General features: G+C 45.4%; 1 protein-coding gene and 1 long non-coding RNA gene across 2 annotated transcripts; both read left to right on the top strand.

Moving 5' to 3' along the window:
• Positions 1–886: 886 nt before the first annotated feature.
• LOC149997611 (uncharacterized) lies at positions 887–2,393 on the top strand. The gene is made up of 3 exons (XR_016514310.1): positions 887–973; positions 1,294–1,430; positions 1,668–2,393. It is a non-coding gene; the product is annotated as an uncharacterized LOC149997611 (long non-coding RNA).
• Positions 2,394–6,736: 4,343 nt separating this feature from the next.
• On the top strand, positions 6,737–17,444 carry ODF4 (outer dense fiber of sperm tails 4). The gene is made up of 5 exons (XM_090257493.1): positions 6,737–7,088; positions 11,945–12,079; positions 12,261–12,348; positions 17,061–17,205; positions 17,433–17,444. The coding sequence occupies exons 1-5, from the start codon at positions 6,737–6,739 to the stop codon at positions 17,442–17,444; spliced, it is 732 nt and encodes a 243-aa protein (XP_090113619.1).
• The last annotated feature ends 211 nt before the right edge of the window (positions 17,445–17,655 follow it).

Below are 17,655 nucleotides of genomic sequence, written 5' to 3'. Positions count from 1 at the left end.
AAAGAAAATACACCAAGGGCTGTGATACAGAATACTGTGTGTGTGTGTGTGTGTGTAGCTTTGAAGAAGATCCTGGAGGTCACATTTGAGCTGAGACCTAAATGACAAGAAGGAAGCAGCCCTGGGAAGCTCTGGGCAAAGAGCATTCCAGGGGCGGCAACAAGGGGATTGAAGTCCAGGAAAAGAAGGTAGTGATCATGGGGAGGTGCACATGCTCCTTCAGGTCTCCTGGTTGAGGGAGCCCCTCTCCACCAAACTCCCTCTCTCTCTGAGATACTCAGAGATAACAGACAGACATCCAGAGGCACACACAAAGCTACACATGTGCCCCATAAATGGTCCCTCCCAGCTCTTCAGCCCCTTCCTGAGCCCTGCCACTAAGGATGCCCCCATGCTCCATTCAGATGTTCTAATAATGGGATAATGAGAAGACAAAGACCAGATAAGAGTTGTTTTGGGGATGTAAAGGTAAAAACAATACAACCACACATTCCAAAAGACACAGAAAAGACAGGAAAGGAAGGGCACTGTGGTGTTTCTGTTATCTTAAGAGGCCCCTTTGCATTTGGGGTGATGTGGCGAGTGAGTGCAGTCTGGGAGGAGTGTGCATCCCGCAGACTCGTCAGAGGGGGGTGAGGGGCATGAAGCACAGCTATCTGGGAAAGGCGTGTGTGTGGGGGTGGGGGGGTGGGGATGAGACCACCATGAGTGTGGACACACTGGGTGGCAGAAGGGCTGGGGCAAGGAAGTCAGAGGAGGGGGAATGATGGGGGGTGGAACAGAGGGTACAGGAGGCTGTAGGTAACTCGGTGAATCCTGAATTCTCTCTCCCCCCGCCCCCCCAGCACATCCTCCACCAGGTACCTACCTCTCTGTCATAGCCCTGTACTACCTCCTGCTAGTGTCCATCCTCCTCTCCATCCCATGTTGCTCCTCGGCCTTCCTGCCCTTTTGAGTCACCTGCAACTTTCTGGTAGGTGTGGGAGGAGAGTTCATGGGAGAGTCTCTCGTGCTGCCCTGGCTGGTGGGGGTGGTAGGAGTCAGTACAAATGTCCCAGGCGGTTGAGAGGTTCACTGACCCATTTGGGGAGCCCTGGAGCTGCCATCGCTCCATTCCTTCACATTCTATCAGGCCCCGGGGGAGGGTGAAAGAAACTCATATTTTCACAGGCTTCGGAAAGGCAAAGGTGTGTCTCAGGCTTGGGGGAGGTGCCTGAGAGGACAGGGTGGGGTAGCCGGGCCCTTTTGGGAGTGTCTCCCTCTGAGTCAGTATGTGCTCTCTCCACCCCACAGTCCTGCTCCTCCTGCTCCTGTCATCTGTGGCCTCCATGTATGGGGAGTTGATAATAATGCAGATGGGACAGGGCACCTCTCTTTGCACTGGCCCTTCTATGGTCTCTGGGTCAACATCGTTGTGGCCATTATTACCGGTGAGCTGGGGGGGTGGGGGCGGGGGTGAAGAGGGTGTTGCATTCATGACCACAAGCAAAGGTGGATGAGAGGACTCCTTCCTTCCCTGCAGCCCGCTCACTAGCCATCTCCCCTCTCCTACTAGCCGCACAGGCGCTCCAGGCCTCCAGGCCACTTCCTGAGACCCTTCCCACAGTCCTCCATCTTGGTTCTGTCCATTCCTGAGAGGTTCCCCCTCCTTCCTCCCTCCTTCCTAGCAGGGCTCGTCTCTTCTGCTACCGGGGTATCCGCTGGTTCCTGTTTTCGGGGTTGGCCAGTTCAGCAGGCAGGCACACCATCCCGTGCAGGAGTACGTCTCCTCGGACAGTTCCTCCGCCGCCTGACGCACCCCCGAAGGCCGCCCGCCTCGCTGCCCAGCACGCCCTCTCCAAGCTGCCCATTCTCCACCTTCCAGCGGCCCGAGAGAGCCTCGGGCCAGGGCACCGGGAGCAACGTGAGCAAAGGGAATAAAGGAAAACCACTTCCGGAGATTTCCCTCTGCTTCGCCCTGGACGCTCCTGGCTGTTGGGGGCGTGACCAGGCCCTCCTGGCCCCACCCCTGACTTGGCTCCGCCCCTCCCCACCCCGTGGCTCCCTGCGGGGGACCCAGCATGTGTTATCTGGAGTCTGATCTCACTCCTGGTTGCTGGCAGTTTTCTACCTTCTCCTTCCCGCTAGTCGGCTTACCCACTTGTCCAGCCCCCTGGAATCACACTCCCCTTCACTTCTGAAATCTTCCCCACTCCATCCACCGTTGGAAATTTGAAGCTGCCTTGTGTGGGAAGGGGTTGGGGTTGAATTCAGATTTTATGGGGCCCTTCTAAAGAAAAAGAATACAAAATATGAATTAAAAATAGGATACAAAAGTGAGTTTTTATTTAGTATAATCGAAATAATAAATCACTTATTTTTAAAAGCAAACAAGCACAGTGAACAATGTAAAAACCCAGACAATTAATTTTACTTGCTTTTTTTTGCTATTCTAATACGTGTATAGTGGTATCTCACTGTGATTTTAATTTGTGTTTCCCTAATGACAATGGTGCTGAGTATCTTTTCATGTGTTTATTGGCCACTTGAATATCTTCTTTGGTGAAGTGTCCGTTTACACCCTTTGGCCTTTTAAAAACTGCGTGGTTTATTTTCTTATTATTGTGTTTTGAGAGTTCCTTATATACTCTGAATAATTCCTTTATCATATATGTGATTTGAAAACATTTTTTCCAGGTCTGTGGCAGAAATTCTTAATTTTGCAGTCACTTTTCGCTTTATTTTTTTGGCAGCAACTTGTTTTTCTTCCCATTTCTGTTCGGCTGGTATATAAAAGGCAATGAAATGTCCCACAGAAACAGAGTCAAGCAAGCAGAACACACCTGGACAAGCAGGTCTGTGTGCCCAAACCCTACAGGTTAAGAGACATTCTGGGTGAGAGGGCCCAGCAACCCAGGTGTTCTACAGCCTCCCTTGGACCAGCAGCATAGGCACTACCTGGGATCTGTGACAGGTGAGGCATCTGCAATTTTTAGGAGAGACCCAAGTCATCAGCACACACAGAGTTTGAGGAAACACATCACCTACAAGAGGCCCACATGAAAGAAGAATGTGTACTTTCACCGATGCAAAAGAGAGGGAACCATGAAACTTGTGGACTCTGGCTATTGCAGTATCCTATTGGCAGACTTGCCACAAGGAGATTCACACTGACATGTGTACTGGTGTGAGTTGGCCTGGAATGGGACTGTTTCTGAGTGTCATGCAGGCAGCAAAGCAAGTCCACAGGGACAATCAAGGAGTGACCAATAAAGCTGTGTGAGGTCAAGTGCGTATTCTCCAGGTTAGCTTTGCCCACAGTCACTGAGGCTACATCCCAGAAGGGTTGTCCAGGCACCTGTCCTCACCGATGGAATTGTGGGCAGTTTCCTTCTTAGAAACCTCCCAGCCTTGCACTCCATTCTGGCTGCACTCTGTATCTGTGTGAACAAGTTATTACTTTTTGAATGCTTGGCTTCCTTTCCTTTGGGAAACTATTCTTCTCCAATTCCATGTGGTTCTGGTGGGCTGTCAGTCAGCGCATCCGCCTTCCCATGCTCCTCTGGTTCCTGTTTAGCTCTAGGCCTAGATGTTCAGCTTCCTCTTTGAGTCTGTGTTAACTCAATATTGCCTCAATGCATTCCTTTTTACCTAACTCAGTCTGAGTTTGTGATTGCAGCCGAAGAATTCTCACTCATACACAACCTTACAAGATGGTTGGCCAGTTCCGCTACTAGTCCATAAGGCATTCTGTACCTTTCACCTTGTGGTTAAAAGACAGTCCTGAATAGATGTAGTGGTAAATGGCTTGGTGGGGAGCAGCACCTTTATGGAATATAGAACAAAGTGCGTCTTCCTCTAGGCCAGTGGAGCTCTCTTAGAGGGGCTTGACTTGTCAAGCAAAACGCAGGCTGTAGTTCCGTCCCCGCTCACCCCGCAGCTGTGTGCTCTTGTGCAGAGCACATCTTGCACAACCTCATGCAGAGACCCTGTTGTCAGGTCCCCCACCCTTCCCTTCAGCTGTCTTCTCTTTCCACCTTCCAGTGTACCTCTTCTAGGCTTTGACGGGGGCAACGTCTAGGCTGATAACAGCTCTGTTTACTTTTGTAGCTATAGTTAAGTCTTCCGTACTTTGTCCATCTGTTGATTCTAAAAGTTGAAACTCAACAGTGTTTAGCTTATGTATTGTGACTTATAAATATTTTTCAATGCAGAGCTAGTAACCACTAAGATTACATTTCCTTTCTTGAAACTTTTAATTACCTTTTGAGAAATTGTTTTATACATTCACAGGATTATATAAAATATGTTAGTTATAAATGATTCTAACATAATGACTACCCATGTCCTTTCACCCAAGTCAGGAGCCAATAACCCATTGCCGATAATGTGTATGTGCCAGTATAATCCTCCCTGTCCCATTCCCCTGCTTCCCTGGAGAAATAGACTGTTCGTATTTGTGTTTATCATTCCACTGCTTTAAAAAAAAAACAACCATGCAATCATAATAGTATGTATGCATACAATGTTTTGTTTAGTTGTGCTTGTTTATGAGCTCTATAAAAATGGTATCATGTTTATGGTGTATTTTTCTGGGAATTCTGTTTTTCAGAAAGCATTGTATTTCTAAGATTCTTCCATATGGTTTTGTGTTGCTGTTAAAACTATTTGTTATGATTAGAAACCCTTAGAAACTCCAGGAAAAACTGGAACAGATCCAAGGAAGGAAACACAGTCCTGGTGATCACTAGTTCTGCATGAATGACATTCCCAGGAGGCTCAGCACCCTTCCTCCAGCACTGCTCCCTCCTTGTGTGGAACAGGCATCAGAGTTATCCCAACCTATGGCCGACGCAACTCGGGGCTTTGTTCACTAACTTCCTACCTGTCATTAGTTTGTGGGTCAGCTTCCAGATTCGGGTGCCCCTGACCATGGCTGATTGTTTTAGGGATGGCACTCGTCCCTGGCAGGGCCAAAGAGTGTGTGGACTTGAGACTGAGAGGTCTCTTCACTGATGGCCAAAGGTAGACAGCTGGGGTGTAAAGGCCACATTTCTCACTATGTGGACCAGAGGAGAGGAGAAGGTTGCTTTGCGGAGGAAGAGCAAGATGTTCAAGGAGAAACAAGACCAGAGTCAGAGTGCTAAGGTCTGAATATCTGTGTTCCCCCAAATCCATTTTTGGAAAACTACCCCCCAAGTTGATGATAGTAGGATATGAGTCTTTGGGAGGTGATTAGGTCATAAGGATGGAGCTCTCATGAATGGGTTTAGTGCCCTTATAAAACAGATCTCACAGAGCTTCCTATCCCCACATAAAGACACACAGTAAAAAGTCTGTGACTTGGAAGTAGGGCCTCACCCGACCATGCAGACCATGACAGCACCATGATCTTGGACTGCCAGTGTGTGAATTCCTGATTCCAACAACATTCCTGAGGTACAGCTCTGCACACGACTTCAGGATTCATGAGTAACTCCCCTTTTGCTTAAGTTAACTTAGGATCTGTTCTATCATTTGTAGCCACTAATATTCAATGATGTCTGCCAAAAACCTCTGTGTTCTTATTCTATCTCCATCTACTAGTTAAAGAGTACAAAGACAATTAAAATGATAATTTAACAATGAACACCCACCACTTTTTTTGGAATTTACTGTGAACCAATGAGTGCTTTTTATTCAGTATTTCATTCAACATTCAAACCAAGTCTGAGACAAAGTATTATTGTCCCTGTGTTACAGATGAGTAAACTGAGGCACAAAGAAGATATATGACTCATCCAGGTTCACAAAGCTATTAAGAGGAAGGTCCATTATTCACACCTCTGCCTTTTGAACCCTAAAGCCTGTGTGCTTAACCATGTGTATCATTGTCTCCACCAAGTAAACCAGCTCTGGTGGGATTCAAATTTATAGCCCACATTTGAAAGGCTTGCTCCTCATGAAAATTCCAGGGGCTAACTGAGGTCTGGAAGCCACGATTGACTCAGATTTCTTTTCCTATAGCTTAAAAGGGTGAGTAGAAAAACCTCTGACTGCATGACACCCACATAGCCTGTCCTTATCCTTTGTCCTCCCCCTTCTGAGGCTGAGCAAAAAAGGTAAAAAGAAAGAAGAGGGAAGGGAATTGGCAACTGCTGACTGAAAGTGAGCGGCCGTGAGAGAGAGGTGAAGGGGTTGGGGGAGGGAGTGAGAGGGTTGATTACAACCTCTGGAACACATGTGCAAGTGTTTTCCTGGGAACAGACTTCTTATCTCTTCTTCTGCTCCATCAGCAAGTATTTGGGGTTGGTGTTAGGGCAGACGAAATGGGAAGAGAAAAAAGGAGACTCTCAGAGACCACTGCTCATAGGTGAAAGGAGGCCTCGGAGCCACGGTTCTGAGCTGGGACCTGAGGTATTTTTGGGAAGGAGCTGGAGCTGCAGCCGTGGACCCCCTCCCTGACTTGACTGCCCCCCAGGAATATTCCATGGCAGTTAGGTGCCCTGTCCTGCTGAATGGGTTGTTCTTTTCCAGCTCTCAGGCCCTGTGGTGGCAACTGCTCTGTCTGATGAAAATGTTTAGAAGATGAAAATATTTAGATGATGAACAAGTGAGCCTAGAAAGGAAAGGGGTGGAGGATAGAAGGGGAAAAAGGGGATGCTCAAGATGGGGACGGGGGACATTAGGGGTGAGGTCCCTGGGTCAGGAGGGAAAAACGATGAGCATTAGAAGCCTGGAAAGGAAGGGGAGGGTTGGAAAAGTAAGTGTGGTCACGATGAACCTGGGACAAGAAGATAGGGTGTGGAACTTGGTCTCTACTCCCAACAGAAACCGGCAGTTGCCCATGAGGCACCACTGGGACTCTTCTTTGTCCCTCCGATGGAGAATTAAACATAGTTCCCATTGGAAGACGCTGGTGCTGGCCTCATGGCTCAGCCTGATTGCCTTCATCCTGCTGCTGGTCATGGCCTTCTCTACGAAATGGCTATACGCACCTTTGAGCCGCTCCTACCAGCGCTGGCCCATGGATGTTAGTAATGGAATCTACATGTCGATCCATATCATGTCCATGGGGCCCCTGCAGATCTGCAGATCCGACAACTGTCCTAACACAGAGAATGGGAAAGGTGAGCCCCTCTACCACCCCGCCCCCCGCCTCCAGCCTGCCTTGGCCTCTCCATCTACACCCCGGAATTCCTGTCCCCTCCTTTTGGCCATCCTCACTGTTTTGGCCCATGAGATGACTCCACTGGCACCGAGACTGCCAAGGATCATTTTTGCTTTCTCAGCCTGGTCAAATAGATTTGCCTGACCCCATGGAAAGCGTTGCTGCTTTGATGAGGCTTGCAGTCAAGTCTGTACTTATAACAAGGTTGTGAGGGGCCTGGACTCTCGGTGCATGTGAATCACTCATTATTGTAATCACATAATTCACTGTTATCCTGGGAGAGGTGGCATTTCTTTTCTCTAGGCTTGCATCACCAGAATTCCGGGAGGAGTCCCCAGAACGTTTTCTCTCAGGCCCCGGTCACTGCCACGATTCTTCCTTTTGGCTTTGTAGGCTTTGCTTTTCTGGGCCAGCTCTGGGTTTCCACATCTGGCTTTCCTGCCCTTTCCCTTCCTGGCCTCTTGCAGCCTCTCCGTTCCCCATCCTGTTATCTCGCATCCTGCCGTCCTCTCACTTTCCAGACTCAGGCCTCCTTTCTCAGCTCTTGTGGAAAACCAGCGCCTTCGATTTGCCCCTTCCCCCCATTTCCATTTCTTCATTCTCATTAACATTAAAAAAATATTTTCTTTATTTAAAAAATATTTTTTAAATTTATTTTTAGAGAGAGGGAAAGGGAGGAAGAAAGAGAGGAAGAGAAACATCAATGTGTGGTTGCCTCTCATGCACCCCCAACTGGAGACCTTGCCCACAACCCAGGCATGTGCCCTGAATGGTAATCGAACCAGCAACCGTTTGGTTCGCAGGCTGGTGCTCAATCCGCTGAGCCGCATCAGCTATTATTTTCTTCCATTGTGAAAGTAATACACTCTCATTACAATATATTTGGGGAAACAAAAGCTATCATTTATTGCACCCTAATTCTGTTTGCTCATTTTAATCCTGATGGGGCAATTTTACAAATGAGAAAATTGAGACTCAGATTCTAAGTATCTTGCTCAGGGTCATAAAGATGTTAGGTTGAACCACATGAAATGGCCAATATTTGACTACTTTTCACCTGTAAAAAAAGAGCAAATTTATCTGGATCAACCTAATAATAGCATGTTTACATGTGTGTCTGGCTCCAAGACTCATGTATCCACCTAACTTGCTCTATAGTGCCATTCAAAGACAGCCACTAGCAGCAGTGTGTTGAGCACTCAGTTTTTTCCAGGCTTAAAAAAAAAAAAATTGAAGTTTTGCCCTGGCTGGTGTGGCTCAGTAGATTGAATGCCAGCCTGTGAACTGAAAAGTTGCTGGTTCAATTCCTAGTCAGGGCACATGCTTGTGTTGGGGGCGTGCAAGAGGCAATGGATCGATGTATCCCTAGCACACTGATGTTTCTCTTCCTCTCTTTCTCCCTCCCTTCCCCTATCTCTAAAAATAAATAAATAAATCAAAAATAAAAGAGAGAATCATTTTCAACTTGAAGAATTTTTAAAAGGAGAAAAGCTAAAATTAAAAAAAAATTGAACAAGTTTTAAATAACTTCCATAGTTATAGTCATGCTTCATAAATAATTTTATATATTTTAAATTATTTTTATTAATTTCTATTATTTAAAATTTTATCTTTATGAGATATAATAAACTTTTCCTTATTATAACTGACTATAGTGTTCAGCTTAATAAATTTATCATCTCTTACTTGACCACTTTATTTTTCTGTTCTTGGCAAATTTATTTCTAACTTCATATTTGAGGAAAACGGAAGCAACAAAATTTATTAATCATAAAGTTTTCTCTGTGTTTAATATTAACTTTTTGTTATAGATTTCCTAAAGTGGGTTTACTGGATCAAATTGTTGGTGGTGAAATGGCACCAGGTGTTAGGTCGCTGGAGTCAGACTGGACCTTGGTTTAGCAATCTTGGTACTTGTGTTCTAGCTAAGAAAGAATTCAGAGCCAAGACTCAAACTATAAGAGAAAGTTTATTTGGAAAGTCACAAAGGTAGAAGAAGTGAGCTGTAAAAGAAATGGGCTCAGGAAACAAGTTCCAGAGGTGCAAGAAGGGCCCTTGGTGCTTAGGAGAGAGAGGCCAGAAAAACAACCTGGGGGGAGGGCGTGTGGAAAGGGGTGGGTGTGCTCTGTAGAGAGAGCCCTGTGGGGTCCTCCTTGGCTGGAGGGTATTTATCTGGAAGTTTCAGGGAGAAGCGCAATAGCATATTCATCAGCTTTCCAGGTGTGTCCTTTCGGGGTGTGGTCTCTACTGATTGGCCAGGGCCAGAGCAGGAGGTCAGTAGTCAAGGCAGCTGGTCCTGATGTCAGCCATGGCATTGCTTGCCTGGTTTTGCCTCTTTTCTGGGCCTGGAGCCGAAACACAACTGAGATGTAGATGTATTTGATGTGGGTCAGAACTTGGCTGTGCTAGGGACTTAATGCTTAAGAGCTATTCCCCAGCCCCCTTGTTCTTCCCCCTCTAAGGGGGTCTAACCCACATGACTAGCAACAGGTGCGGGGTGGGGTGGGGGAAGGGCAGGCCAGGGGAGGATCCAAATCACATAACCAATAAATGCTAGGGGAGGCAAGATTACCCTGGGGTTGAGGTCCTTGTTCTCCCAGTTTTGTCTGTTGTTAGGCCCCCAGGGCTTTCTGCCCTGGTGACCTTCTGATCTGGCCCATTGTCCTTGCTCTGTTCATGCCTGTCTAACTGCCTAGTATAAAAATAGTATAAATACTTTAAGGCCCTTTATAACATTTTCCATGTTGCCTTAAAAAAGTAATAATGTTTCCTGAACCTTTGCCAGCAATGACTGTTAACTTTAAATACATATTTAAATTTAAATATATAATTTTTTAAATTAAAAATAAATTGCACAGCCCTGACTGGTGTGACCGCTGAGTGTCATCCCGTGAAGTGAAGTGTCGCCAGTTACATTCCCAGTCAGGGCACATGCCTGGGTTATAGGTTCGGTCCCTGGTCAGGAGCATATGAGAGGCGACCTATCTATCTTTCTTTCTCATATCGATGTTCCTCTCCCTCTCTTTCTCCTTCACTTCCCCACTCTCTAAAAATAAATAAATAAAATCTTTAAAAAAATAAAATAAATAAAAAACATTGCAGTTATTGTGGGAAATGCAGAAAGTTTTAAAAAGAAAGTAAAAATCACCTAAAATTTCCCCACCAGATATAATCACAATTGACATTATAATGGATATAATTCCAGTCTTTTGTATGTATGTATGCATAAAATAAATACAAATAAATAGATACATATTTTTTATTTTACTTTTTTATTGAATTTATTGGTGTGACATCGCTTAGTAAAATTATATAGGTTTCAGGTGTACAACTTTATTTTTATTGTAATAAATATATATAATTTTTTAAAACATTGGAATCATTCTACATGCCCTATGTTGCAAATTCCACTTTTCAGTTGTGAGCATTTGCTCATATCATTAAATAATTATTCTATAACATCACCTATGTTTAAAATTTATTTGATTAGGTAGTATGTAAACAGAGTCAAAATTTTCTAAAATATGGAAGATTACATACTGAAGTGAGCCTCCAAGCTCTGGCTTTCAGGCCGCCTCCCCAGTTTCTCCTTTATTCCTAGAGACACTATTTGGAGACAATATTCTGTCATATCATCATTTTTAATGAACACATAATAATCCAATGTATAAGCACACTATAATTTATTTAACAAATCTCTTATTGGATGTATATATATATATATATATATCTTCAAAGAAGGCCTATATATATATTTTTGGCGCAGATCTTGGATTATTTCCTTAATGTAAATTCCAAAAAGAAGCATTGCTGAGTCAAAGGGCCTAACAGTTTAGGTTTTTGTTTTGTTTTGTTTTTTGTTTTCATGCTATATCATTCACCAGAAAACGCACCCACTAGCAGTGTGTGAGAGCACCTGTTTTTTTCTAAATCCTTCCCTACATTTGCTATCATTCCTTTTGTTTTGATCTTTGCTAATTTAATAGATTTAAAAAGTCACTTTTATTTTGCAATTTGTTGTGTTGAGCTTCATGTGTTTATTGAACATTCAGATTTCTTCTTTTGAGAATTGCAGTTCAAGTTCTCTGCCTATTTTTTCTATTGAAGGATTTGTTTTTATATGGTTAGGATTGTCAAACAATCTGTCAAAAACCATTACCTGTTTAATAAGTGAAAGTGATATTTTATTGTTATCTCAAATGTGCATTTCTTTGGTTATTAATGGGCCTGAACATTTTCTCATATTTGTTCATTTGATTATATTTTGTCTATTGTCAATCCTTAGTGTATCCTGTTTTCTCCTTTTCCCCAGACAGTTTTAAGCTGTGGACTAATCATCCAGTCTTTGGGGTGGTCAAGATAACCTTCATGCTGGCCCTGGCCCTGGGCTTCATCTTCACCGTTTGGTTGCACCTGCCATACATGCCTGGTGTTCAGAGATTGCCCTTCTTTGGCTGGATGGGGACTATCATGAGCTTCTGTGAAGGTGCCCTCCCAGCTCTGGAAAAGGTCCTTACTTTCTCCTAATCTACATCTTCCTAGGCACTTCTCCTTCTTCATTTCTTTGGGAGTGAGGTATGGGTATTGTGGCTGGTGGTAGACCAGAACTGGTAGAACTGGTATTTATTGACTGAAAATCGATTTTCATCGTTTCCTGGTCACTGGAGAGGTGGAGGTGATTCCCATGAGCCCCTCGGGCTGTGTACTGTGCATGCACTGCTGGGAGCTATGGTCTGTGGCTGTAGCTCAGCAGGTGAGGAAAAGTCCCTGTGGGGTACTAGGGTGGGAATGACACCTTTGCTTCCTGTCTCCTAGTTGCCTTCATTTTCTCCACCCTCATGTTGTTTCCTATCAACGTCTGGTTCTTCGAGTTGAACAGGAATTTATCAGTCCCCATTGGGTGGAGCTATTTCGTTGGCTGGGTGGTGTTTGTCCTATACATCACATGCGGTGAGTGGTCTGGAGGGGCCTGGGAAGGCGGGGCGTTGGTGTGTCAGGGCAGAGAAAGTGCGCAGAGAGGGCTGCTGTCCATGCACACAGGTTTTTGAGCGCTTCTTTTCGGCCCACGCTGCTTGCCACTTTCCTTCCACTATCTGACTTCCGTCTCTCTTGTGCCCTTATCATTTCCCAGCGTACCTCTGCTACTTCAACAATAAACATTTCTGGAGTCTGGTTCTGAGCTCCCTCTCTGGCACCGCATCCTGCAGCAACATTACCAGGTCACTTTCTCTGAATGCACAAATGGTCTCAAGCATCTCTGTCACCCAAGAAAGAAGTCCTGCATCCTAAGCAAGAGAAGGGACCTCTGCAACCTTTTCTGAACTCCAGGCACCAAGTTCTGTCCACTCATCTGAATCGCCCTCCTCATTCTTCCCCACAACCCCTGAGTAGTTTGGCCCTCCTCACTGCAAAGAATTAGAAAGGGAGGACTTTAGGCCTGTTTTGCTCCCCTCTTCCTTGTTCCTACTTTGTCTACAGTTTGGGTACTGTGGGATAAATCGTCTGCCTCCTAGTTATCATGTTTGGCAGTTGTTGAGAAAAGACCACTTGAAGAAGGAGAGGAAGTGAGGAGGATGTGCCTCATACACCCTAGGATCGGTTGGAAGTCACTCTGTCCAGCAGAGGCTTCATGACCACGGCGGAACAAACTTTTACCCAGGACATGTCATTATGTCTGGGGGAAGGAAGGTGACTGCCTCTCTAGTGGAGAACAGCGATTAGACCTTCCCTTGTGCCTTTTATTGAGGAGGATACACATGAGAGATACAAGGTCAAGATTCATGAATCACCAATAGCTTGGAGGCATTAGGGTTCCAGCTGACAGTAACAGATTACATGTATGAGTACAGAGGGTACAGTGACCAGTCTGTGTCAGGGTCTATCAAACATCTTGATGCCACACTGGCATTAGGTGCAAGGTTTCATACATTCCTTGCTAGAGACTGTTTGTGTTATACTACAGATAAAGAAAGAAGAGCAAGTTCTAAGGCATAATAAACATTCTTTAAATTCAATCCGCACGAAACCCTCTGAGTGGCTTTTGGTTATGTCTCCCACGCAGCCTTATGTTGAGACTTAAAGACAGGCATGGCCGGGATGTCGGCGGCAGTCGTGCTCAGGCCGGGGCTACAATTTCCTAAACCACGAGTGAAGGGAACCAAAAAGCTGATCTTGCCACCCGAACTCCCCAGGTCTCTCAATTATTTGTGGCCAATAACAGCATTCAGGACAAACTCGCTGCTGCACAAAATAGCCATCAACTACATCACCTTAATGCAAAAACATTACGTCTTATGCATCACATCACAAAAGAACAAGCTAGGCAAATAGTAAAGAATTGCCCATCATGTGCTATCCATTTACCAACCCCTCATCTAGGAGTAAATCCTAGAGGGCTAATTCCTAACGCTCTATGGCAAATGGATGTTACCCATTTTTCTGACTTTGGCAATCTTAAATACATACATGTTACTATAGATACCTATAGTGGATTCATTTTTGCTTCCCTTCAAACGGGCGAAGCCACCAAACATGTCATTAGCCATATGCTGGCCACCTTTGCAGTATTAAGATGTCCCCAACAACTAAAAACAGATAATGGGCCAGGATACATTAGCTCTAATTTCTCCCAGTTTTGCAAACGTCTCAACATCCAACACATTACAGGTATCCCTTATAATCCACAAGGGCAAGGAATAGTAGAAAGGGCAGATCAAACTCTTAAAATTACTTTAAATAAAATAAAAAAGGGGGAATGATATCCCACGAGGGGGTCACCAAGAAACATCCTTTCCCATGCCCTCTTTATACTCAATTTTTTAAATTTAGATGCTAGTGGCCAGTCTGCAGCCACTCGCTTTTGGCAAACCGAAACTGAAAAGCAATTCGCTTCGGTCTTGTGGAAAGATCCACTAACTAATTCCTGGCATGGCCCAGACCCAGTACTTATCTGGGGCCGAGGATCAGTGTGCATCTACTCTAAAGAAATGAAGTCCGCCAGATGGCTACCGGAACGTCTGGTTAAACAAATAAATAGCAAGTCTGACACAATAAATAACCACAACTAAACCCAGGGATAAGGATTTACCCTGAGGAAAATTTCCTTATTTTCTATTTCAGGACATGTTCAAGAAGAACGTAATCCTGCTGCTCGGGGTACTACTGCATTTTTGCCCGGACATAGAAGGTGGCCTTGGGGGGCCGCAAAATGGAGATCCCTACCTTGCATTATTCGGGCCCCCTTGCAGCTGTGGGGGAGGTATTGTCACCAATTACGCCACACCCAGTCACTATACCAAAATTGTAGATTGTGGCACAAAAAAGGCCTATCTCATATATGACATGACCTTTGCAGGGGTCTCTGAACAGAGGTGGTATTGTGTAAATAAGCCTCCTGTCATACCCGCTACCAATGGCAAACCAGGAGAATGTCCCAAGGAATGCACCACCATCTATAATCAGATGCATTCTACCTGTTATGAGTCAGTACAGGAATGTACCTCCTCTAATGTCATTTATTTTACTGCCATACTGCAAAAAGTGCAAAATGCTATTGACCAAGGAGATTGGGGGTCCAACCCTTCACCAATTGGGTCTACTAAGTATCTGCAGGCCTCTTGCCAAGGCACTGTTGGAAAGCCAGTATGCTGGCATAAGAAGGCCCCTGTACATGTTTCTGATGGTGGTGGTCCTCAAGATAGAATAAGAGAAATTGAAGTGCAAAAACAAATAGAACACCTCATAACAAACCTGCATCCAAAAATCAATTACCACCCTCTGGCATTACCTAAACCAAGGGGAATAGATTTAGATACCCAAACCACTGACATCTTGATGGCCACCCACCGAGCCCTTATCATCTCCAACCCCCAACTAGCTGCAGACTGCTGGCTATGCATGACTTTAGGCACGCCTATGCCTCTAGCCATTCCTGCGGATATCATCACCTTTAATAAGTCTCATCAAAATTGTAGCCCCAGCTTGCCCTTTAGAGTACAGCCCATGTATTTTCCTGCTTCCCTCTGCCTCCAAGGTAAGTCTCAAAATAATAGCTTTGATATTCATGTTGGATTTGTCGAATTTGCTAACTGTAGTAGCATAGTGAACCATAGCAACTCCCTCTGCCCAGGCAAAGGGCAGGTGTTTGTTTGTGGAGGAAATTTAGCATTTTCATCCTTGCCCAACAATTGGACAGGAATATGTGTCCTAGCTACCTTATTGCCAGACATAGATATAGTTTCCGGAGATGACCCTGTTCCCATTCCCAGTTTTGACTACATTGCAGGTCGCCACAAAAGAGCCGTATCTTTCATCCCCCTATTAGTAGGGTTAGGTGTTTCAGGGGCATTGGTCACAGGGACAACGGGGTTAGGAATTGCAGTTCATTCCTACACAAAGCTCTCTAATCAGCTAATTGACGATGTTCAAGCTTTGTCCAGCACCATTAATGACATCCAAGATCAATTAGACTCCCTAGCTGAAGTAGTTCTCCAAAATAGGCGGGGACTAGACCTACTTACAGCAGAACAGGGAGGAATATGCTTGGCTTTGCAGGAACGTTGCTGCTTCTATGCCAACAAATCAGGCATAGTCCGAGATAAAATAAAGAAGCTACAGGAAGATCTAGTGAGAAGAAGAAAAGAACTCTTCGAAAATCCCCTGTGGAGCGGGCTTAATGGAGTCCTTCCCTATCTCCTTCCACTGTTAGGACCTCTCATAGGGCTACTCCTGCTTCTATCCTTAGGACCTTTCCTTTTCAATAAGGTGATGGCCTTTATCAAGCAACAAATAGATGCCATAAAAATGCAGCCAATACAGGTCCATTATCAAAAATTGGAACAGGCTGAGACTGCAACTTACTATGATGCTCATACATGTAACTAATGCCTTGGTGAGCTGGACTGGACAGTCAATGACGGGCAACCGGAGACCACACGCATTGCCAGCCACCACCTAAGACAGGTATCTGGCCAAAAAATGAAGCTGCCCTAGATAACCAATGACGGGTAGGGCAAGGTTAGCTCCGTGTGGCGATCTCCCGACCTAAGACAGGCGCAGTCCCCGCAAGGCTCTCAGCTTAAATAAAATAAAAAAGGGGGACCTGTGGGGAACTAAAAAGTTCCTCGGCTAAAGTCTTGCTGACCGGCATCCTAAAGTTCTGCTTGGCGTGGCCTCATTATCCCATAATAGTTGTCTGCTCCTAATTAGGGGCAACTTCCCTCTTTCTCTTCCTGGGAGTTGCTGTCCTTCATTTTAACTCTTATCCGTTAGATAACGCCCCAGGTGCGGCTGCGCTCCTCCCTAGGCTGCGCTCCTCCCTAATGAAAACTTCCTCTTCTCCTGAGCTACAAAAATGCTGTTGTGACGAAGAATAAACGAGACTTGATCAGAGCACTGTCTTGTCTCCATTCTTTGTGCCTCTTGCCCCTTTCTCATCCTCACTCCCCCTCTAGGGTCCTCGTTGCTCGACCTGCGGGACGGGTCACACGAGGAGCGGTTCCCTACAAGGAAGGGAGAAAGAACACATTTGTTTTTGAGTTCCTTTGACCTCAGAGCCTTTGGCACCTATCGGTCCCCACACCTGCCCAATCTCTCCCACAGCAAGTACGCTTGCACACAGGCAAATGCCTCTCAAGAGCTAAGCCTCTTCAAACTTTGTTACCCTCGTCTCAACATTTGTTAGTTAGTAGGTAGGGGGGATGATCAGGAGAGAAATATGGCTTATGAATTTGTGGGCATAATTATTCACTGTGAAGAATTCAAGAGCAACATAGCCCTTGGGTGAGAGGCCGGTGAAACAATGCGAACGCTATAGGGGGGGTGGTTTTATCTTGTGCCCTAGGCAACAGTCCCGCCCTCAGTCCAGCTCAGATGACAGAAGTCACAGAACACTCTGTCTGGGTACCCCCGGCACCAACTCCATCTCTGCCAGCACCTCCGCCACCTCCATCACCTCCATCTTCACCTCCACTATCACCACCATCACCACTAACTTTACCTTTACCACCTTCGCCACCCCCCCGCCCCCACTGCTACAGCTGCAGCTCTTCACCCCAGCCTCTCACGTTTTCCGCTCTGTAATAGCAAGCACAACACAGGACAGGAGAGGAAAGCATCAGGGTTGGGCTCTAAGATCAAAAGGCAGGTTGTGCATTTATATATAAACTCAGCCGCACAAAGACGTGGCAGCAACCAGCTTGGACAGTACTGGCAATAACTGTTGGGATTCAGACGTCTTGCACAGAAAGGCTGGCCTTCCAGGAGAGCACCTATGACTGATCTTTGTTGTGTAATATCCCTCTAGATGGAGTCATGAGAACAGCGACCAAGAGGAGTGCAGGGATACATTGTAAGTGGATTGGAGATGTTAAAAATATATGTATTATTAGGTTGAAGCATATGATACTGCTGTTTTAGCAGTTAAATATTGGCAGTTTCATATGGTTCAACCTACTGTATATGGTTGGTTTCTATTTGAGCCCCTCCAGATTCTCACTTTTATCATACCTGACCAGGAGTTGTGGAAT

The sequence above is a fragment of the Furipterus horrens genome, unplaced genomic scaffold (genome assembly GCF_987537825.1).
Source record: "Furipterus horrens unplaced genomic scaffold, mFurHor1.1.pri manual_scaffold_11, whole genome shotgun sequence".
In the NCBI taxonomy this organism is placed as follows: domain Eukaryota; kingdom Metazoa; phylum Chordata; class Mammalia; order Chiroptera; family Furipteridae; genus Furipterus; species Furipterus horrens.
This window is presented reverse-complemented; position numbering and strand designations above follow the sequence as displayed.